At 33.2% G+C, this 25508-nt stretch overlaps 1 protein-coding gene across 22 annotated transcripts in view; it reads right to left on the reverse strand.

The window, feature by feature from the left end:
• Positions 1-25508, reverse strand: part of RIMS2 (regulating synaptic membrane exocytosis 2) — a 637809-nt gene that overhangs the window by 519368 nt on the left and 92933 nt on the right. For 6 of the 22 annotated variants that reach the window (XM_045561860.1, XM_045561867.1, XM_045561870.1 and 3 more), the window contains exons 2-3: positions 15015-15047; positions 14539-14625 (exon numbers count right to left, since the gene is read on the reverse strand). The exons of the other annotated variants lie outside the window; for them this stretch is intronic. In XM_045561860.1, the coding sequence (XP_045417816.1) occupies positions 14539-14625; positions 15015-15047 (120 nt within the window). The remainder of the gene's footprint in view (positions 1-14538; positions 14626-15014; positions 15048-25508) is intronic. 22 annotated transcript variants of the gene reach the window in all.

Here is a 25508-nt window from a genome sequence, read left to right on the forward strand (position 1 = left end):
TGCTTCTCGATGGTTTCATTGTTGAATTCCACCAAATATTTAAGGAAGAAATAATACCAGTTCTATATAATCTTTTCTAGAAAATAGAAGAAGGAACATTTGCCAACTAATCTCATAAGGCCAGCACTAGTCTGATACCAAAACCATACAAAAATATTACAAGAAAAGAAAATTACAGACGAATATTCCTTATAAGGAGATACAAAAATACTCATCACAATATTAGCAACCCAAATCCAGAAATATGCTAAAGGACAATAAATCACAAAAAGGTGATGTTTGTCTTGGGAATACAAGGTTGGTTCCATATTCTAAAGTCAAGCAATATAATTCATCACATTAACAAACTAAGGGGAAAAACATATCTTTATATATGCTGAGAAAGAACTTCACATAACTACTCAGCAAGTTAGGAACTGATGGAAACTTCCTTAACACAGTAAGGGCATCTACAAAAATGCCTACAGCTAACATCATATTGCATGGTGAAAAATTGAATGCTTTCCTGTAAAATAAGTAACAAGGCAAGGAGTCCTCTCTCAACTACTTCTAATCAACATTGAACTGGAAATCCTAGCCAGTGTATTAGGTAAGAAAAAGAAATGAAAATAAAAAGCATACAGATTAGAAAGGTAAATAGAAAACTTTGTGCAGTTGCCATAATTATCTATGTATAAAATCCCAAAGAAACTACAAAAAAAAATCTCTTATAACAAATAAATGACTTTAGCAAGGTCACAGGATACAAGATCAATATACAATAAACCATATTTTTATATACCAACCATGAACAAATGGGAAGTCAATGTTTTTACAAACAATCTGCAATAGCACCAAAAAAAGAAAAAGGAAAGGCTCAGGTATAAATCTAACAAAACATGTACAGGCTTTCTCTGGTGAAAACTATAAAACACTAATAAAAGAATCAAATGAGATATAAATAATATGAGAAGTATACTGTATTCGTCAATGAGAGGACTTAATATTATTTTCTCCAGACTGATCTATTGACTCAATGTCACTCCCAATCCAAATCCCAGCATGATTTTTTTTATAAAAATTAACTAGCTAACTCTAAAAGTTATATGGAAAAGCAAAAGCCCTAGAATAGACAAAATAGTTTTTAAAAAGAAGAAAGCTGACTCACCTACCTGATTTCAAGACTTACTATGAAAGCTTCAATGATTAAGTCAGCACGGTATTGACAAAGGATAAAGACATATACCAATAGAACACAATTCGGAGTGAAGAAATACACCAGCACTTAATTGATCATTAATTATTTTTACAAAGGTACCAAAGTAATTCAGTGAAGAAAGAATAGTCTCTTAAGCAAAGAGAAATTTATGTGTAAAAATAGTAACTGAAAAGCCATGTGTAAGAAAAAATAAACCTCAACTCATACCTGACCTTATACAAAAATTAACTAAAAATGGATTACAAACTGAATATAATGACTAAAACTATAAAACTTCTAGAAGAAAATATTCAAGAAAATCTTTGTGACCTTGGGTTAAGCAAAGATTTCTTAGGTAGCTTACTTAGGCAAAGATTTCTTTGATGAGCTATAAAAAGCATGAACAAGAAACCAGGCATTAACAATGTATAAATGAATGAGCATGGCTGTGTTCCAATAAAGTTTTATGTATAGACACTGAAATTTGAATTTAATGTCATTTTTAACACTACAAAATATCACCATTTTTTAAAATTACAACTATTTAAAAATGTAAAAACCATTCTTAACTCACTGGTTATACAAAAACAGTGGACAGATTTGGCTTGTATGCCATAGGTTGCCACTTCTATATATGATTTCATTTATATGACATTCTGAAAAAGGCAAACTCAAATCCAATTCCTAGAAGCTGTAGTAGAATGAGAGATTATCTAGAAATGGACACAAGGAACTTTTTGGAGTGAAGGAAATAGTCCATGGCTTGATTGGGGTGGTGGATTGTATGTTTGAAGTATACACTTCAAAAGGGTGAATTTTACTGTAAATAAATTATACCTTGAAAAACCTGACTTTAAAAAAAGTCAGGTTTCAAAGTGTTAACCTAAAGTCAGCCAACAAATTAAAAGTAGAACTCCAAGAGTCCTTATATCTACTTAATCACTAAAGTGTACTTCCTTTTTTACATCTAATATCAGAGGTCTCCATACCAGTTTTACTAACTTTTTCTATAACTTCAAATAATTCACTGTTTTTCCCTGATGATCTCCCACCAGGTTTAAATGATGCTTTGCTAACAAAAAATAAGTACACTACAGGAGGTTTAAGCCCACAAAACATGTACCATAACAGGCATAACTGTAAGTGAACCATTGAATAAGCTCTGCATCAGAGCTTCTCCCACTATTCAGAAAAATCTGAACAGTTTGGAAATCTGACCCATATTTGTACATTTGTTCCATATTGTACATTTCCACTGTGTCCCTGTTGATACATTTCTTAGGTCTGGGATACTTGTCCGTAAATGGCTGAACCCCATTGGGAGAAAAAGCAAGACAGAAAAAGGAAAATTAGAAAGCAATACTTTGTTTCAGTTCTAGAGGCACTAGAGTACTAGACAACTTACCAAGTGCTATGGTTTGGATGTGGTTTGTCTCCACTAAAACTTATATGGAAATTTGATTCCAAATGCGGTAGTATTGGGAGGTTGGGCCTAGTACGTGACATTTGGGTCATGGGGAGTGGGGGACTCCCTCGTGAATAAATTAATGCCCTCCCTTGCGGGTGAGTGAGTTCTAGAACTGTAATGGATTAGACTCCATTAGAGAGTGGGGTTGTTAAATAGAGTCTGGCTTCCTCCCTCTCCATGTGAACTCTTTGCACCTGCCCACTGGCCTTCAGCTTTCTTCCATGGGTAGAAACAGCATGAGGTCCTCACCAGAAGTTAAGCAGATGCTAGTGACATGCTTCTTGAACTTCCCAGCCTACAGAAACATAAGCTAAATAATAAACTTCTTTTCTTTATAAATTACCCAGGCTCAGGTATTCTGTTACACAAATAGACTAAAATATCAAGGCACACTGGAAAAGAGAGTCCAAAAATCCAGGTAAGTGAAATGTGCTATAATAGAATATAGTAATTGTGCCTTAAAGAAAGTAGAAGCCCCATTTCACACATGGAGAGAAGGCCAGTCAAATCCATAGCAGAGTTAGTAACTATATATCCCCAAGTGTGAGATTAGAACTATTTAAAACTTTTGGCTGGGTACAGTGGCTCACACCTATAATCCTAGCACTCTGGGAAGCTGAGGCAGGAGGATTGCTTGAGCTCAGGAGTTTGAGACCAGCCTGAGCAAGAGTGAGACCCAGTCTCTATAAAAAAGAAAAAGAAAAATTAGCCAGGTGTGGTATTACACGCCTGTAGTCCCAGCTACTCTGGGAGGCAGAGGCAGGAGGATGGCTTCAGCTATGGAGTTTGAGGTTGCAGTGAACTATGATGATGCCACTACACTCTAGTCCTGGCAACAGAGCAAGACTCTGTCTCCAGGGGAAAAAAAAAAAAACCGAAACTCTCTTACTGTAACGATCCCAGAGACCACAGCACTATTAAGGCTGAAGAACAGGATCAAATGGTCCCAGTTATACGGAGAACAGAGAAAGAAGCTACTATCCAGATAGGACCTGACTATAATAGTTTGAGGTAATAAGAGAAGACGTTTAGAGAAATTTTATTCATCCTACAGTTCCATAAAATGAGACACTACTAGACAAAGAGGTAGTGGTATACAGGCAGATTCAGGGACTAAGCTATACTCCTTACCAAGAAGAGCACATCCTTCCTTCCCAGTTATACATAAGCAAAATTCTCTCTCTGCTTCCTCATCCCACTCATTTTTCAACCCAATCTAATCTAGATTCCAGTCCACTTTTTAATTCTCACTAAATTTATCAATTATCTCCATGTGTCTAAAATTAATGAACAAAGTTTTTCATCTTTCTCTTACTTGAGCTCTCAATATTTGAAAGCGTGTGTCACTGCCTTCAAGATCCAGTGGCTTTCATAACGCTCTCTTGGTTTTCTTCCTCTATCAATGGCCTTTCATTTTCTTTCTCTTCTGAAGGTCAAGGCTCAGGCTCTCTTCTCCTTTTATTATATAGAGTTTTCCTAGGCATTTTCATCCATACCAAGGCTTCAACTTCCACCTACACGTAAGTGACTTATAAACGTGTTATACCCAGCTCAGACTTCTCCTCTGAGCTTCAATATTTAATTGTTTAAGTATTTGGATCCCTAAGTGCCACCTCAAATTTAAGATGTGCAAAATTGAATTTGTAACTTTCCTTGGCAAACTAGATTCCTTGGCAGTGTTCCCTTATTTCAGTAAATGGTGCTGCTATGAAATTATACAGGCCTGAAATCTACAATTATTCTAGACATGTCTCTCTCCCTGAAATCCACAATTTATCACTAACTCCTTCAATTTTACCTCCTGCATGTATTTTGAAGTCTTCCACTTCTCTCCATATCCACTGCCAATACTATAGGCCTTGCTACCATCAATTCCACCTAATCCTGAGAATAGTCCCCTAGCTAAGCTACTCATATCCACACTTCTCCCCTTCAATCTATTCTGTACACTACAGTAAAAAGATCTTTCCTAAAAAAACTGTTATCTCACTGCTGATTGGTCTTAAGGAGAAGAAAAATCTTACAAGGATCTACAAAGCCTTAAATGTACCGAAGCACATCCATGTCTTTAACCTCTTTTTTTTTTTTTTTTTTTGAGACAGAGTCTCACTTTGTTGCCCGGGCTAGAGTGAGTGCCGTGGCGTCAGCCTAGCTCACAGCAACCTCAAACTCCTGGGCTTTAAGCGATCCTACTGCCTCAGCCTCCCAAGTAACTGGGACTACAGGCATGCGCCACCATGCCCGGCTAATTTTTTCTATATATATTTTTAGTTGTCCAGATAATTTTTATTTCTATTTTTAGTAGAGACGGGGTCTCGCTCAGGCTGGTCTCGAACTCCTGACCTCGAGCGATCCACCCACCTCGGCCTCCCAGAGGGCTGGGATTACAGGCGTGAGCCACTGCGCCCGGCCTTTAACCTCATTTTTTCACTGTTTCTTTTCCTTCCTTCTATTAAGGCCTTTCTGACTTTCTTTCAATCGTTTTCCTTTCATCTCATTACAGAGTCTTAGCATTTTATACATGCTCTTGCCTCTGCCTAGAATGGATTTCTATGCACACCTTTTTTTTTCACTCCATCTTTTTTGTTAAACTTACGTATCCAGAATAGAATTGATGATAACTTTGATAGCACTGATCCATGCTTGGTTCCTGTTTTAATTAACTATTTTCCCTTACCCAATTTGATTTCCCTTCCCTCAGGTAACCAGTTTTGTATATTTACATATATGGCATTGTGCCATTTACTTATTTCTACTTATTTTTGTCCCTTTACTTTACATTTTTATATTAAACTCTGAATAGATAAACTATAGCTAATGTACATGGTGTTTACTATGTATCAGGTAGATAAACACTATTATTATTATTCCTGTTCTACAGACAAGTTATATGGTTCATAGTCGCACCACTGATAAGTGGTGAAAACCAGATCCAAATTCAGTGTTGCTCCAGAGTCCATGCCATTCACCACTATAGTTGTTGCATCTACTTCATTCATTTTAATGGCTGTATAATATTTCTATTTGCATAATCACATTTTGTTCATCCATTTATTTAAGTTGGCCCTTTATAATTCATTACTCTATAATATTTCTACAACATATTTCTAAACCCACATAAAGTTTTCTCCTGGGTATATATGCAGGAGTATAATGCACATACTCAAGTTCACTAAATATTTTTAAACCACTCTCACAAATGGCTTAACCCAGTTAGCACACCTGCAAGCAGGGTATGACAGTTTCAGTTTCGTCTCTTCCTTGCCAATGTGTATAATTCAACTCTTAAAATTTTTCCAGCTTTGATAGATATTAATTGATGTCCTATTTTTCAGTTCACATTTTCTAATTTCTAAGTCCAGCCAGTTGGATTGTCCCTCCTACGTACTGCCTTCATATCCTTTACCCCAATACTCTGGAGTTAGATTTCCTATATTTTTCTTCCTGATTTGCAAAAGTACCCTATATATCCTATACGTTAATCCTTTATAAGTTAGACATAGGAAATATCCTCTCCCAGTCTGTTAACTGCTAATGTTGTACATGGTATACTTTGTTAAACAGAAATCTTTAATTTTAAGGTAGTCAAAACACATCAATTTTCCCTTCATCATCTGTGGCTTTGGTGGCTGGCTACTAAAAAATAAAAATTTTTAAAAAAAAGAAAACCTTACTTATGCTAAATCAGTCACAAAAAATTCTACCCAGTGGCTCTTATTAGCTTTATAATTCTTTCTCTCACATTTGGGCTTTTAGTAGATCTGAAGTTTATTTTTATATGTAATGTGATGCAGGGATTTAATTTGAATCTTCTCCATATAGAAATTCCATTTTCCCAGCATCATTTATTAAATAGTTCCTCCTTTCTTCCACTGATTTGTGATGTCAATCTATCATTCTGTCATTGGTGTTTGGTTTTACTCCAGAATAACACTGTCATAATCAAACTGCAAATAAAATGAAAGATCCAAAAGTCTTTAAAATATATAAACTTGAATATGTAACTTTCTAGTGATGTTGATTAGAGGTCACCAAAGTTATTCTGTAAAGGATCCGACAGTAGGTATTTTAAGCCTTGTGGGCCATACAATCTCTGTCAAAACTACTCAGTTCTGCTGCTAGGATGAGAGGGCAGCCATAAACAATAAAAAAACAAATGAGCTGGACTGTAGTCCAATAAAACTTCAAGTACAAAAACAGATACCAGGTTGGATTTGGCCCACAGGCCATATTTTAGAGATCTCTAATGTAGATAAAGAGATAAAAAATATAAAATTTTTATTATAAATAAATATTTAAAAGACATATACAATAATATATCAATTTTGAAATATTGCTTTTTCCATTTTCTTATCTCATAAGCTATTTTATCCAAATTTTTCATGTGTATCTTCTCCATCAATGTCACTGTCATCACTAAAGAAACTCAATGAAGTCAGTGTTTTCCAAAATAAATTTTTTCACTTCTGGGTGAAGATAATGGAACTTTTTTAATCCATGTTTACAGCTGTTCCTGGAAATTTTATCCCCAGCCACACAGTTTTGTTTTTGTTGTTGTTTTCCCATTCATCTTATAGGTGTGTTTTCATGCCCTCCACAAGCTAATTACTTACATTACTCCTTTTTAAAGTAATCTTTAAAAGGTTTGTTTACTGGAATTTCTGGTGCTTGTCATTGTGAGGGCATTCCACTGTGCAAATTTCTAGATTGATGTTAAATTTCTTTCATCTTTATAGGTATAGCTATCCAGAACTAGAATTATTTGTTTAAGGTCCTTTCAGGATTAATATGTTTTCTCCAAGCAGTGCTTTATAGTTCAAAATAAAGAAATTGAGAGCTCCTCATACAGTAAGATTAATAAGGACTCAAACAGAGCAACTTCCTTTTATTAGAGGGATGATTTCTTGGGGAAAAATCCATATATTTCAGGATATTTTGGCTTTGTAACTTGTTTTGATATCTGGCAAAATGGATTTGCCTCTTTGCTCTTCCTTGTGGAAGCTATTTTACTATCTATCTGTACAAGCTTTTTTCTTCAATATAAATATTATAATCCTTTTATCCAACTTCCTTGAAAATCCTTTTGGGACTTTTATTGAAATTGCATTATAAATATAGGCTAGTTTTAGGAGAACTGACATCTTTACAATAATGAGTCTTACCACCTACAAACATGGTGAGTATCTCCATGTATTGTCAATCCTCAAAAAAATAGCAACCACATGTATGACTTTATAGGCAATTTTTTAAACTCAAACTTTTCTGCCTTAAATTGTGATTCACCCTCAAGTAGTCCACGGATAGATCTGTATTTCAATTTTACTGGCTTCCTTTGTAATTGTTTGTATTATCTTTTATATACTTAAAAATATTTTGAGAAAGAGTCTATAGGCATCACCAGATCATCAAAGGGATCTATATAAAATCAGATTAAGGACTTCTACAAGTATTTCCATGCTCTATATGTTGTTTCAGAAAAAAAGAAAAAGCAAGATGCCCAACAATTTCATGAAACTAATATAACCATGATACTTTCTACTCTTCACTTCCATAACTCTTCATTATTCTCACTGCACTTCAAAATCACTTCCTTGAGAAGGTATTATTTAACATCCTTGACTAGGTCAAATCTCTCCATCAAATATTCTCAAAACACAACGGTATACTGCATCAACCACAGTTGCACACAGTTCATGTGTGTGATTATTTGATTAATCCCTACACCTCTAATTAGAAAATCCACGAGGACTCCCTTATCTGTTTCTGTTCTCCATTTATCCCAGTGACTAGCATAGTACATGGCCCATACCCAAGTTCTCAATAAATATTTACTGAATGTTCAAATTATACTATTTGACCGGTGACAGAGAAAATACAAAGTTGGATATGACCCAGTTCTTGTCATCAGTAAACATATATGGACATGTATAGATATGAGACAGATACAGAAACAAACTATAATTAAGTCAATTGAAACATATGCTAAATAAATATATAAGGAAAAATGGTACTGGAGCACAAAGAAAAGAGGCCTTAATTGTGAATGGTGTTGGCATAACTTCATAGAAGAGGGGCCTTTTTTAGTTTTTAAACCTTCTGGCCTCATAGGACATACAAAACTGTGATAGGCGTAAAGTGAAGAATACATTTCAGCCTGAAATATTTCACATGCAAAGTATGAAAGCACATGGAGAATTCAGGAGGTTGAAAGTATTCTCATTTGTAATAAAGTACGCATGGGGGAACAGGAGGAAGGGAAATACAGTAGAAGAAGCTGGAAAGGCAGCTTGAGGGAGAATACCTTGATTTCTATGCTAAAGGTTATTTCTCACATTATGTGATATCCAACTTAGTTTTTGACATCACAAGTTATAGAAATCAGTAAGACAATGCTGAGAAATACTATAAAACTATCTCAAATAAATCAGATATTTGGTCCATACTTTTTAGGCTAACAATATATCTCAAAACCATTTTTGAACTATTCCCCCAAAAAAGAAACACACTGAAAGACCGTATATTAAAAGTCACATGAAGTTCTCTAGCAATATTAACCCTTTACCTTTAATACATATCTTTAATACATATGGCTTTGCCTCTCTGTTTTATAATGCCACCATAACAAACATTGTATCCAAAAGACAATTAAATTGAGAAAGTCACTTTCATCAAAAAACATATATATAATAATCAGATGTAGAATCTTGGAATTGAAATTATTATTCCATTCACAAAATAAAACAATCTTGATGCTAGAGACTGAGATTAAAAATAAGTAAAAGTACAAGCACAGCTTGTTATTGACACTAGGGAATGATTCATCCTCAATATGTAGATACCCTTTTCCTAACTCTGAAGGGAAAATGTGTTCATTGCTTTTCTGAAATTTGCTTCCTGAAGAAAAGTATTTAACAAATTCAACTCTGAAAAAAAAGATAATGAGAAAAAGAAAAATCATTAATTCCATTATAAACATTCTACCTTCACTGTCTTCTGCTTAACCAAAATAAAGTACTTCTTTGAAAAAGACATTAGAGACTAAAACACTTTTATTCACTGTTGCTTGGGTAAAAGACCATGTAATCTTGATATAAAAATATAAAAAGACCACATTATTTGCATTTTTTACAAATTGTGTGAACTTCATTGTAGTTAATCTCAGCTGATGTAGTTAACTGTAAACTTTGAACTATTGTATAATGCACAGAGTTATAAGATACAAATCAAATCATATCACTCCTCTGTGGTACTCCTCTGCTTAGAATGCCTTTTCTCCCCTTTTGAGCCAGATGCAGAGGCACCAAAATATCAAATGGTAAGGCATGCTCAAGAAACAGCACCTGTAGCATTACCAAATAAATAAACTGGGAAACCAGAGATGTAATACCTGACATAGTAACTACCTTCAATATTTTCAAATATTTTAAGTAGCTGAAGTACTTTACTTTCACAAATAACTACAAAATTCTCCTCCAAAGTGACAGGGAAAAAATAATACCATAGAATGTATATAGCAGTGCTATTCATAATGGCCAAAAATTGGAAATAAACCCAATACGTATCAATAGTAAAATAGATAAATTAAATGTGGCATATTCAGATATTGGAATACTATACAGCAATGAGAATAAATGCAATGCAATTATATAGATGAATCTCACAAACGTTATGTTGAGCAAACAGACCAAACAGAATAGAAATTGTATTATTCCATTTGTGTAAAGTCTAAATAAAAAAAGGCAAAAATAATGGTGGTGCTACGTAGTAAATAATGGTACTAGATAAAAGTTACCCTTGGGGATGGGAGGTAGTCCTCCCTGGAAGCCAGCATGAGGAGATCCTAGAGGGCTGGTAATGTTCTGCTTCTTACTGTAAGGATGACAGTGACAACTTCCAAGCCTTTACACATCAAAGGGCAAACTAGAAGTCTTCATAATATTGTTTTTAATTGCCTATCAGCATATCTTTTTTCCCACTTGACTGTGAACTATTTGAAAGCAGGAACCATAGCTTTTTTATCTTAGGATTCCCAGGACCCAGCACAGTATGAGAATTCTTCAGGGCTCAATCATAGACCTTATCTGCTCCTCATCACACACTCTCTCTAGGTTATTTTATGTATTTTTCTACCTTTATGTACCTCACTGACAGCTCTCAAAAAGGTATCCCCAGCTTGTCCATATCTCTCCTTCAATGTTGGCTAATTTATATGCATCTTAAATCTAAAAAGTTCAAAACTTAAGTTTAGTTTCTACTCCAAAGCTGTTCATCTTCTCCCTTTCTTGATCATATTTAATAACATCACCACCGAATTAGTTCTTACAGCCAGAAATCTAGAAGTTATCTTTGGTTCTTTTTCTCTTCCTTAATAACTTCTTCTAAATCTCCGCTGACAAATCATATCATTTCGACCTGCAAATATAAGAGACAGGGTCTCTGTCTATCACCTAAGCTAGAGTGCAGTGGCACAATCATAGCTCACCGCAGCCTCGAACTCCTCAGCTCAGCCTCCCAAGTAGCTGGGATTACAGGTGCAAGCCACCACACTCAGCTCCACACTGGTCTTCTTTGTGTCCATCAAACCCCTTGCTTCCTAAAGACTTTCATATATTATGTTCCCTATGCTTAAAACATTTTTCCCCTTAACATTTTAATCCTATTAAAAGACCTCACAATCAAAGATTACTATATTAGGTGGTTATCTGATTCCAATGATTCAAGTTTTAGATTTTCCTAGGATTTAAAAAATATATTTACTAATTATAACATAACATAAATAAAACTATTACATGAAAATTCAAAACAAACCAATTCAACTGATTAGTGTATTTGCATTTAAAAATTTCTTACTTACCTTTGATATTATGCTAGGTATGGGAATGAAAAGTTAAAATAATAGTTGCATTACAAAGCATTCATCACTTTTTCCTAGTATCACCATTGTTAATTATCCAGAGGTTTGTTCTGTACCTTACATATAACCCATATTGTTTTTGTAGACAACTTTCCTTCATTTTAATGCTGACACAAAAAAAAGTAAAATTAAAATTATTTAATTTGTATATTAAACAGTTTCTACAAAGGTTGAATGAACTACCACTAAAACAAATGACTCAATCAATTTTCTGTGCCTCAAAGTCAAAGTTAGATACAGTGTTCTACTTACACCTATAATTTCACATCAATTACCCAAATCAAAATTAGTAAATCATCCTGTTATGCTAAAGAATATGAAATAAACAAACTCCAATAATACAGACCTCAAGAAGCCTACATTATTAGAGATTTGGACAACTACAAAATGGGATTTATATAAATTGATTAAAATGGAATTACTGTTCAAGAAATATAACAGATTTTTAATACTGGCTATTATTCTACTATGAAAATATTTCCACAGAATATGAAAAACACAAGTCTCACTTTTTGACATTTAAATTTTAAAATGAATGCCTGGAATTTAGCTCTCAGAACTAATTTTATGGATGAATAGTAGAAGGTAAGCAGATAAGAAGTTATCCCACTCAAATGGTAGTCAGAGTAAGAAACAAATGAGATGACCCAGAAAAAAGTCTTAGAATTTTGAACGAAAAGAAAGTGAATTAAAGAGAATTCAGAAGTAACCCTGGTCTGTGGTTCAGAAAGATAAAAGTAAAGCTCCTAAAAAATGATAAACCAGAAATCTTCAGTGTAACAAGAATGTAAGATGAAGAAGGTAACTATTAAGAGAATCTATTGATTTGTAATTTTTAAAACTGCATAAATCACAGAGCAAGAAGAATGAATTAGTTGTCAAAGAAGCCTTAATGGAAATAATGTTTTAAAACATCCAAAAGTGCCCATCTTTTCTCCCACCATCTTCTTATCCAAAACTCAAAGCACATTGATTATATTTATTATTGAAGTAAAGCTATTATATCTCTTTAAACTTGCCTTGATGTGCATTTATGTTAATCAAATGTCACTTTATTGCAATAATCTAAAGCACTTTTTAACATTACTCATAAAATATCTGTCATTTTATTTAATGGCTCTTACAGTCTAATACATAATGATATAATCTTGATTATTTTCTAAAACTCACATAAGATTCATGACCGAAGTCATTTAAAACCAAGGCAAAATTAAACCTAGTTATGTTTTGTTATTGATTTCTCTATTTTATTTTAAACTTCAGTGCTTTAGAGAAAAATCAGCAAAGCAATAACATTGTGTAGTGTTTTAACATAATGCTTGTTGATTAGAAAAGGAATTATTAAATTTAATATTATTCCTTATGTCATAATATTCTTATATCACACAAGGAAAAAATTTTAAAAACCATTTGTGAAGACATATTTATTGATTTCCTACTATGTATCAGACATTCTGCTAGATGCCAGGGATAAAACAGTAAACAAGACAAACACGGGCTCTGACTTTAACTATCTTAAATACAGCAAAAGTTCCAATTTTAGAACTACATATTACCTATCACATTATAGTTTTACTTCAGTTGAAACTGAAACACTGACAAAATGTAAAATAAAATCCATGCAAGTTAGCATAAAATGGATGAGGGGATTATCCTCATCAACAGCAACAAGACAAAAAGACATTTATCTTTTAGTTTGCATTAAAGGCAAAATGGGAATTTTTTCTCAGTGTTTCATCCTACTAATCATTCTCTTTTTCTCCTAAAATGTATGTCACTTCTCAATTTGCCCATCCTTACAACCAAACCATTTTCTCCAAAGACATAATTTCAACTTAAAAGAAGCACAAAGGCTAAGTGGTTAGAACATTTCTGAGAATGATGGCAATCGTCAGGGGAAGACTGGAGTTTAAATATATGCAGTCTTTCTCACATTCCCAGTTAACTTCTGCTTCACAACAGAATTAATATTGTTTGCACAAAGTTAAAATGATACAAATGTGAACTTCTTAAAGAATGCTTTTTAATCTGATAACAACTAAAAGAAATGGAATCACCACTTTTTCAATGTTTCAGGTCAATGTGAGAATAAATTGCTGCATTTCCCAAATTATGTTTCAAAACCTAATAAAATGTTCAGTGAAAACAGGATTCAGTGGTCAAAGAAGGTTAGTAAACAATATATGTTTTGGGGGCTGGGTGCAGTTGCTCATGCCTGTAATCCTAGCACCCTGGGAGGCCAAGACGGGTGGATCCTTTGAGCTCAGGAGTTCGAGACCAGCCTGAGCAAGAGCAAGACCAAAAAATAAAAAGAAATTAGCTGGACAACTAAAAGTATATAGAAAAAATTAGCCGGGCATGATGGTGCATGCCTGTAGTCCCAGCTACTTGGGAGGCTGAGGCAGAAGGATCACTTGAGCCCAGGAGTTTGAGGTTGCTGTGAGCTAGGCTGATGCCACGGCACTCTAACCAGGGAGACAGAGCGGGACTCTGCCAAAAAAAAAAAAAACAATATATGTTTTAATACCCTTCAAGCATTATTTAGGCTCTCAGAATTGTTATTACAATAAAGAAACCTGCTTAGCTTTTTTTAAAACAACCTTTCCAAAACTATTAGAGCAAAGATTGAATTTAGGGATTAATATCTTTTAGTATCCTCTGAAACTACTGTTGAAAGAAATACACTTGATATATATTGCATTATTGGAGAGAGAGATTTTAGTGGAAAAAATATGGCTTAAATTATTTATTCTAAAATTGGGAGGGGGCGAAAATTACTTCTTTTTTACTACCCTATTAATTATCCTTCTTTTCTTTTTAGATTTCCATGGGATGATTAAAGGTAATAGTATCAAACCCTAACCTAACAATTTTCCTTTCTGAGGGCATACTAATCCAAGGGCAGTATTTTAATACATACTCTTCAGTATGTTATACTATTAGAGATAATATTTAGTCTATATAGATCAGCTTACTTACGTCTGGGGCTCCTTTTCATTTTGTTGTTTTTGCTGGGGCTGAAGAACGTTATTTACCAGTTCAGTGATTCCACTAAAGGGAAACCACCTGTTTAAATAAGCAAATAATGTGACTGAATAACAATGTAGGTTACATGTTTTCTTATCTATAATAATAGAAATACACAGGCACAAAAGCTACAGCCAATGGAAATGTGAGCTCCAATTACCATCCAGGCAGTCAGAATGTAAGGAAATTAAGTTTGAACACTTAACCAGTCCACAAGCAGGCAGCAAAAAACTACATCCAGTCACTATGTGGATGAAGTAAGAAGCTGCAGGCAGCTCTCTTACAAGCTAGAGAGTCAGAAAGCAGAAGACACACTAGCTGCAGCCTATCCAGTATTAGTGTAAGCTAATACCATCAAAGGTGCAGAAAGCAGAATGTGGCAAAGGTACAGAAGTCAAGCCTACTGCACTCTTAATACATTTACTTACTGTGTCGGTTGTGGTTTGTGTTCTTCTTTGAGCCTAAAAAGATAAGTTTGCACAACTGAGTGCACTGTACTTGGAAGAGATTTCTCTCTACAGATTTGTGGTCACAGAAAATGGACACAAAAAATAAAGAATTGTTAAGCTTATTGCTTTGCCATATATTGGAATTATACATTTCAATCAATTTTACACACACAATAAAAGAAGTTAGATAATTTGTTCTCAATAGAGGACTTTACTTCTGTTTTAAAGCCATAATTTGGTTCTGAAGTTTTCTACGTATTTTTACTGATATTGATGCTTTTAAAATAATCACTTTAAGTTACCATATTAAACAGTCACATTTGGTTAAGTGAAAATAAATAAATTCCATTTTTATTTATTAAAATTTATTTCTTAATATAAATTGAAGTAAAGGCATATGTATTTTAAATAAAACATATATAGGGTTTTATTCATGTATTTTTAAACACCTTACATTTGAATTTCTTTATTCCTAAAGTAGATAAAGGAATTGAGGGATTATGTATTCAATCTTTCTAAAAATAGCTATTATAATAACTGTGTATATTAAATTTAAAAATTTCAAAAGTTAAAGTAGACTAGTCATATAACTATTCCAGACTGAAAATGAAATAAATACTACGTAAGTAATTATAATCAAGTCGGTGCTTCACTTCTAGTTCTGCAGAGTTCAATAGTCTTATCTCAAAGTCTTGTGTGTACAGAAAGAAATCCTACTTTCCAATTCTCTGATATAGAAGTTAATTTTTATATTACAAAAATCTATAAATTCATGGTCAGAAACTGATTTAAAAGTGAACAGTCAATTCATGATGGATATAATAGGAAAGATTAGGTACAGCTAACTAAAGAAAAAAAAAATCCCCACCTCATGTGGCACCCTTAGTGATTCATTCTTGGGATCAGTATTATTCATTTCTCATTATATTCCTTTATTAAAATTAAATTTTTTTCTGCAGACTTATTAGTGTATATTGCTTTCACAATATTCAGGAAATTAAAGAGAGACTGGCCCAATACAGATCACTGAATATCAAAATGAAATAAGACTGGCTATTTAAAAGGCAGAGAAAGATTATACACAAGGGTAGTGAAAGCCTTTGAAATCTGGCTTCTCATGGTTTGCCTAAGATTGATCCTGAGAGATAAATTTATGACTCAATGATCAGTTGATTAGTTTTTACCTTCTCAGAGGAAGGCTAAGAATTGGTAACTAAAACTAGTCGCCAAAATTTAGGACTTTCATTAGAAAGTTATACCCAACACTGTAAATTAAATTCTGTTCAGATCAAATGGATTTACTTTTACACTGTGTTTGTTTTTTAATGACATAGGTAATAAATAAAAAGTATAGTCTTAAACATTTTTGTGTCCAAATGAATGAATATAATTGGCAATTACATATCTCTATAGTTAACCATAAAAGAATATCCTTTGTTCTCTACATAAACACCAAAGACTGTAATATCTTTATTTGCTAGAGCTAAAGCCACATCATTTAGTATTTAAATATAATGGATTAATATTTAAAGGATTGTATTTTAACACCAAATATCACATAAACCAACACAAGCAAAGTATAGTGACACTGGATTCTATATTAAAAACTTGCATTTCTTTGAGAATAAGATAAAAATCTTTTTAGAACAAAAAATTCACAAATAGATAAAGATTACAAGATTATCATATCAGTTCATCAAAAAGGAGAACAATTAAAATATTCACCAAATAATATTATGTTAAAAACAACAAATATTGAAATAAATATGTAAATGAGAAGATATTTGTTAAAGAAGTCCTGAATGAGAATATGTAACTCATGTTACTCTTAATCAATGACAAAAGCTTTCATCATAAACATATTGATATTAATCTATAAATCAATTTCCAATTTTAAAATCTTTACTTGAAAAAAATAGACATAAAAACCTATATTACCAAAACAGGAATTATTTCTGGGCTTTGTAAAAATATCTGCATATGAAATATACAACATATGTATCATCTTCCCAAATAAAATATGCATTCTATATACTGCAGTATAAATATTTAAAATATCTTTAAATATAATCAAAAGTATATAATTATTCTTTTTACCATTTTTTTTAAATTTTTTATTTTTAATTGTTATGGGTACATAATAGTTGTATATCTTTATAGGGTACATGTGATGTTTTGATATAGGCATGCAATGTGAATTAATCAAATCAGGGTAATTGGGGTACCATCACTTCAGGCATTTAACATTTCTTTGTATTAGTAACATTCCAATTCCGCTCTTTTAGTTATTTTAAAATATACCCTAACTTATTGTTGATTATAGTCACTTTGTTGTGCTATCAAATATTGTTCATTCTATGTAATTATCTAACTATATTTTTGTACCCATTAACCATCCCTACTTTATTGCCCTTCCCCATTACCCTTCCAGCCTCTAGTAACCGTCATTCTACTCTCTGTCTCCATGAGATCAATTGCTTTTAATATTTAGTCCCCACATATGACTGAGAACATGTGAGATTTGTCTTCCTGTGGTTGGCTTATTTCATTTAACATAATGTCCTCCAGTTCTATCCATGGTGTTGCAAAAGGCAGAACTTCATTCTTTTTTGTTTGCCAATATTTTAGATAAAATCAACCTTCAAAGTATCTGACCAAAATTAAATTCATGTTGAGATAATAAATTAAGAAATTGGTAATATGAAGAAGTAATTATATCACATATTTCTCTAACAATACTCTAACATTATTGATAATAAAGTCCTATGTTTGTATATTTCAAAAAGCATATGAGGGGCTTCTAGTATACAGTCTGAGATATAAAGAGCTTGGAAATTGTCACTCTCATCCTCACAACAAGTAAAAATGCTGAACAAACTGAAAATCATCAGAAAATTAAGGTGACAAGACAAATTGCTGTCACAAAAATTAGACAAACAGGCAAATACAGTTTCACAGCTTACCAGGAGCAGAGGCCTGGGAGCAAAAGCCTGCAACTAGTAACTGCACAAATACTTTAAACTATAATTAATTGCTGAAGGCTCAGTATGGACTACCTTTTAAGTTTAAAATTCCAAACCTTAGGTCTCAGTCTTATGGATGCCACCACACTTTCATAAGTTTTATCTCCTGAGTCTACCAGGTTTTCCTGAGAAAATCAGAGAAAAATCCTCTCCTACATCTAGCACCGGGAGGGAAAAAGTAACCAGTTTGAAATATACCCAGAGCTCTCTGTTCTCTTTAACAAGGCCTTCCCTTAAGGGAGACTATTTTACCAAAGACTAACGGACTGGGGTTTTACCAAAATCTAACAGTCCTGGAGAAAATAAATACCCAACTCCATCCTCCTCTAGCCTTGAATGTAGGGAATGGAAAATACCCAACTCCATCCTTCTCTAGCCTTCAGAGTAGGGAAAGGGAAATACTCAACTCCAGCTCACTGAAAGACTGAGGCCAAATTATAGGACTATCAAATGCTTCTTGTCCCTCTACACCTACCGTCAAATTAATAGACTTCTTAGATAGTAACATGCAAATACAATTAAAAGAACTGAAAGTCTCAGAAACTATTTAGTATAGAGTCTCTAGGGAAATACAAAACAGCAAGTGAGACAAACACAAGGACAAATAGATGAAATGTTAGTCTCTGACACCACAGCTACACTAAACAGTAAACACAATCTAACTCTTAGCCAGCTAAACATAAAACCTCACATTAAAGGCTTATCTACCTAAGGTCCTTTTACTCAATAAAACATGTCCAGCTTTCAATAAAAAATTACATGAGTCAAGAAAGAGTCTGAAGAGACAAAGCAAGCATCAGATATAACTCAGATATAGCAAAAATTTTAGAATTATCAAAACTCAGCAAAATAACAATGGTTAATATGCTAAGGGTTCCAATATAAAAAGCCAACAACATGAAAGAACAGATGGGTAGTAAGAGCAAAGAGGGGGAAACTCTAAGAAAGAATCAAAAGGAAATGCTAAAAATCAAAAACAATGTAACAGAAATGAAGAATGCCTCTTATGGACTCATCAGTAAAATGGACTTGACCAAGGAAAGAATAAATAAGCTTGAAGATATGTCAATACAAACTACCAAAATTGGAAAACAAAGAAACGAAAAAGTGAAAACTATGGAACAGAATACCCAAGAACTGTAGGATAATTACAAAAGCTATAACATATGTATAACGGGAATAGTAGGAGAAGAAAGGAACAGAAGAAATATTTTAAGTAATAATGGATAAGAATTTTCTAAAATTAATGATAGACCAAAGCACAGATCCAGGAAGCCCAGAGAACACCAAGCAGGATAAATACCCCCAAAAAATTTATACCTGAGTGTATCCCATTCAAACTGAGGAATACCAAAGACAAAGAGGAAATTCTGAAAGAAGCCAGGGGGAAAACAAATGCCTAATCTAAAGAGAAACAGTATAAGAATTACATCAAATTTACTGTAATGCAAGCAAGAAGAAAGTAGAGTGAAATATTTAAAGTGTTTAATGAAAAATCCACCAACCTATAATTCTATACTCAGTGAAATTATCCTTCAAGTGTGAATGAAAAAGAAATACTTTCTAAAACAAATAAAAATTGATGAAGTTTGTCACTAGTAGATCTGCCTTGCAAGGGATGTTAAAAAGAAGTTCTCCTGAGACAGGAAAAGTATATAGGTCAGATCTACATTTTTAAAAAGGAAAAGCAATAGGGAAGGAACAAATGAAACTAAAATAAAATCTTTTTCTTTTTCTTAACTGATCTAAGTTCTCAGTTTGTCAAAATAATAATAGTAACACTGTATTCTACAATTATAGCTTATGGATAAGTGAAATGAATGACAACAATATTACAAGGTACAGGAGGGAAGAAATGGGAATACTCTGTTACACTTCCTGTGAAGTGGTAGAGTGTTATTTAAAAGAGGACTTATATTAGTTGTAAACATACAGTGCAAACTCTTAAGCAACCACTAAAAAAATATTTTGAAACAAAGTATAACTGATGTGCTAAGAGAAGAGAGAAAACAGAATCGTATCAAATGCTAAAATAAAACCAGAAAAGGGAAAGAAAAAGTAGAAAACAAAAAAATAAAAGAACACGGCAATGAACAGAACACAGTTACAAATATAGTCGCCATTAATCCAACTATAAATAATTACTTTAACTGTGAATGGTCTAAATAAACCAATTAAAAGATAGAAACTGTCACAATGGATTTTAAAAACAAGGCCCAATGTCTTAGTCCATTTGTATTGCTATAAGGGAATACCTTAGGCTGGGTAATTTAGAAAGAAAAGAAATTTGTTTGGCTCACAGTTCTTCAGACTGCTCAAGAAGCACGGCACCAGCATCTGCATCAGTTGAGGGCCTTAGGTTGCTTCCACTCCTGGTGGAAGGTGAAGAGGAGCCACAGTGTGCAGAAACACATGGCAAGCGAGGAAGCAGGGGGAGGTCAGGAGATGCCAGGCTCTTTTTAACAGCCAGCTCTCAAGGGAACTAACAGAGTGATAACTTACTCATCTCTGCCAAGGACAGCATTAACCTATTTACGAGATCCAACCTCATGACCCAAACACCTTGCATTATGCCCCACATCCCAACACTGGCACACTGGGAATCAAATTTCAACATGCAATTTGGTAAAGGCAAACAAATCGTATCCAAACTGGAGTACCATGGGAGGGAGTGATGAAGAGAGGTTGATTAATGGGCATAAATATACAGTTTGATAGAAGAAATAAGATCTTGTGTTTGGTAGATCAGTAGGGTAACTATAGTTTACAATAAACTATTATATATTTTGAAATAGCTAGAAGAGAATAATTCAAATGTTTCTAGCATAAAGACAAATATTTAAGGTGATGGATATCCCAATGACACTGATTATATCTTTATAAAATACATGGATGTATTAAATTATCACGTGTACCCCCAAAACTTGTACATCTATTCTGTATCAATTTTAAAAGAAAACTAAAAAATAAACTATAGCACTCAACAATATGCTGTCTACAAGAAGCCTACTTTAAATATGAAGATACAAACAGACTAAAAGTAAAGGGATGAAGAAAGATATACCAAGCTTATAAAAAGAAAGCTTGAGTAGCTACATTAATTTCAAACAATGCCAACTTCAGAACAAGAAAAATTATCAGGGATAAGGAGAAGTATTTCATAATGATAATCAGATGAATTCCCCAAGAAGACAAAACGATCCTTAATGAACATGCACTTAACAACAAGTGTCAAAATACATGAGGCAATAATTGATAGACATGCAACAATAGATGAATCCACTGTTACAGATGAACTCTTCACACCTCTATCAGTAATTGACATAGCTAGCTGGCAGAAAATCAGCAAAAATACAGTTGTAATGAAACAACACCATCAATAAAATCCACCTAATTAATATTCTATAATACTTCATCCAACAACAGCACAACACATATTCTTCTCAAGTTCATGTGAAACACTGAGCAAGACAGACCACATTCTAGGTCATAAAACACACTTTAATAAATTTGAAAGAATGCAAATTATTTAAAGTATGTTCTGAGTTCACAATAGAATTAAACCAGAAATCAATAACAAAACTATAGTGGAAAATCTCAAAATATCTGGAGATTAAATACTTCTAAATAATGTATGGGCCAAAGAAGAAGTCTCAAAAGAAATTAAAAATATTTTGAACCAAGTGAAAATGAAAATACAACCTATCAAAATTTGTGAGATGCAGCTAAGGCAATACTTAGATGAAAATTTCTAGGATTTGAATGCATATATTACAGAACAGATCTAAAAATCAATAAATTAAGCTTCTGCCTTACTAAACTAGAAAACGAAGAAACGACTGAATCTAAAGTAAGCAGAAGAAAATAAATAATAAAAATTAGAGCAGAAATCAGTGAAATTGAAAACAGAGAATCAATAGACAAAAATCAACAAAACCAAAAACAACTACTCTGAAAAGACCAATAAACTGATAAAGCCCTAGCTAGGCTATTCAAGAAAAAAAGAGAAAAGACACAAATTACTAATATCAAAAATGAAAAACAGTCCATTGCTACTGATCCCATGACATTAAAAAGATAATAAAGAAACATTAAGAACAACTCTATGCTATAAATTCGATACCTTTGATGAAATGGACCATTACCTTGAGAGATACAATCCGCCAAAGCTCACACAAAGAAAAACAGGTAATCTGAATGTATCTATATCTATTAAATAAATTGAATTAATAATTAATAACTTCTCAAAATAGAAATCACCAGGCCCAGATGGTTCCACTGGTGAATTCCACCAAACAGAGGAAATGATACCAATCCTCTACAATCTTTTCCAGAAAAAGAATGTCAGGGATCACTTCCTAATTCATTCTATTGGAGCAGTATCACCTTAATACCAAAAACAGAAAAAGACATTAAAAGAAATGAAAATTACAGACCAATATGTCTCATGAACACAAATGCAAATATAGTCAACAAAATATTAGCAAATAAAATATAACAATGTATAAAAACAATTATACACCATGGCCAAGTCGGATTGATCCCAACTATGCTGAGTCCAGTATCAAAAAATCAGTTAGTGTAATGCATCAAATCAACAGGTTAAGGAAGAAAAATCAGGTGAAGAAAAGGCGTTGCACAAAATCCAACACCCACTCATGATGAAAACTATCAGCAAAAAGAAAAAGAGAAAATTTCTTCAATTTGATAAACAAAAGAACTACAGCTAATATAATAATGTGAGGAACCAGAAATTTTCCCCTTAAGGGAACTGCGCAGGGCACTCCGCTGGGGACAACCCACAACCCACTGACCCACCAGTCAGCTCCACTCTCATGTGTGCCATGTCTGGTTCCTCCAGCGATGCTACTATGAACCAACTGGTTCAACAGCTCAGGCTGGAGACCTGGCTCAACCCCCTGAAAGTTTCCCAACTGGAGATTGGAAACAATTCTGTCTGCAGAATGATCAACATGACCCCTGTTGACTAGAGTATCCTCAAGTACAAATTCCTTCGGACCCCAGAAAGTGTTACTTTTTGTAATAAAAGGAATCTTTCAAAAGTTTCCCAAACCACTTCTCATGAATCAGTGAATATTCACAAGACAGCTAAATTTAAAACCTGTATAAATGCTTACCCCTATAACACAGGTGCCACGATATACTTTTGTCAGTCCTTAACATCAACCTCTCTGAATTTCCATGAATTTCTACTTCACATGGGTAATTATTTTATAAACATTGGTATCAACATACAATAAAACACTTAGTATTAAAAAAAAATCAGTGAACAATGCAAGAATGTCCTCTTTGACAGCTCCTGTTCAACATCATCTTGAAAGTAATACTACCTAATGCAGTAAGACAAGAACAGGAAATAAAAGGCATACAGAATGGGAAGGAAGAAATAGAACTATCTTTGTTGACAAATAAGATGAATGTCTACATAAAAAAATCCCTATGAATTAACTAAACTCTTGTGAAACTAATTAACACTTTTAGGAAGTTTGCAGGATAGAATTGCTTTCCTATATGCCAGCAATGAACAGCACTTTGTGATTTAAACCATAACACCATTTACATTAGCAAAAACAAATAGTATTAAATGGTATAAATCTAACAAGATATATACAAAATCTATAAGAGAAAAACTACAAAACTTGATGAAAGAAATCAAAGACGATCTAAATAAATGGAGAAGCATGTCATGTTCCTGGATAAGAAGTCAATATTTTTAGGTTGCCAGTTCTCACTGATTATTAGATCTATAGATTCAAGTCAATCCCAATCAAAATCTCAGCAAGTTCTTTTGTAGATGTTGACAACAATTCTAAAGATCATATAAAAAGGGGAAAGACCCACCAATCCCATGTCCTACCTATTTAGTAGAATAAACTGAAAACTGACATTTACACAAAAACCTATAAATCTTTATAGCAGCTTTATGCACAATTTTTTTTAAAATGGAAACAACCAGGATATTGTTAAACAGGTGAATTAATAAACAAACTATGGAAAATCTATACAATGGAATGCAACTCTGCAATAAAAAGGAATGAACTACTGACTCATCAACAGCATGGCTGAATCTTAAATACATTTTGCTAAGAGAAAGAAGTAAGAACTAAAAGGCTACATAATGCTTGATTCAATTTATATGACATTCGGGGAAAGGAAAAACTACAGGGACAGAAAACAGATGAGTAGCTACCATGCATCAGTGAAAGAGCGAGGTGTTAACTACAAAGAGGTCACACAAGGGAATTTTTTAGGTGTTGGAACTCTTCTATATGATGTGTGTTGCTGGAACCTGACTATGTATTTGTTAAAACACAGATAATCATATATCACAAAAATTAAATCTTAGTGTCTGCCAATTTTTTAAAAACCCTAGAATGGAATGCAGAATGTGACAAATTTATCTAACTGTATGAAAATGTATAATATAATCTCACTGGCAGGGATTGGGGAAAAAAGGAGCTGCCGTAAGGAACATTAGGAAAGAATATTTTAACTAGATAATTGTAATATAATACCAAAGACAAAAAAGAACTATATATAAACCTTGTACTCTAATTGGTAAATTTGCTTTCACATTGTACAGCTTAGCAATTCTGAAACTATTCTATTTATGTACTAGGGTTGAACAATAAGTAAATAAATTATAAATAATGAGAGCCCAGGTTTCTCACTATCAGAGAAAGAAGTTACAGATAAGCAAACAGAGGAGGCTAGAATGAATGCTGCCTGAGGTGCTAGATTTACAATCAGAGATATCAGTCTGAAATCACACATATTTACATATTTAAAGATAGATTATAGACAGATAAATAGATAAAGATACAGAAATACATATAGATATGTATATCTACACAGGTTAGTATATGCACATATATTTCCATGTTTTGTCTACTGAGAGACCCTAGAAACAGTGACATCCCAGTAGCAATAAGTACATCTGACAGACAGATCTTGGTTCCTAAATACCATTCTCCAATCAAAGGAAACAAGGCTACCTAAAGAAATGGCTGATTTTGCAGCTAAGCAGCAAAAATACAAGCTGAACCTTTCTTGTAATGCCAGAAAGTGCTTAAAAAAAAAAAAAAAAAGATGGAGCATATAAACAAGACACAAAAACTAACCTAAAAGAGCTTCCAATGACCAACACTGGAACAATTTAAGGGTGGAAAAAATAATAGTACTTATATAATGCCCCCTCAAAACAATAAAAATCCATGAATACACATTGATAAAAATAAATAAATAATTAGAGCACAGGCATACCTTCCTTGCAAAAGAATTCCAAATGATAAATGTAAAAAGTATTCTCACAAAAAGTATGAGAGAAATAGAAAAACACCATTAGATCATCACAGTAATAACTGCTGCAGACAAGATATACTGATAAATGCTCACATTAGTTGTTAAAACTTAAATGAGGAACAGAATA

Source organism: Lemur catta, chromosome 9, assembly GCF_020740605.2.
Source record: "Lemur catta isolate mLemCat1 chromosome 9, mLemCat1.pri, whole genome shotgun sequence".
Lineage (NCBI taxonomy): Eukaryota > Metazoa > Chordata > Mammalia > Primates > Lemuridae > Lemur > Lemur catta.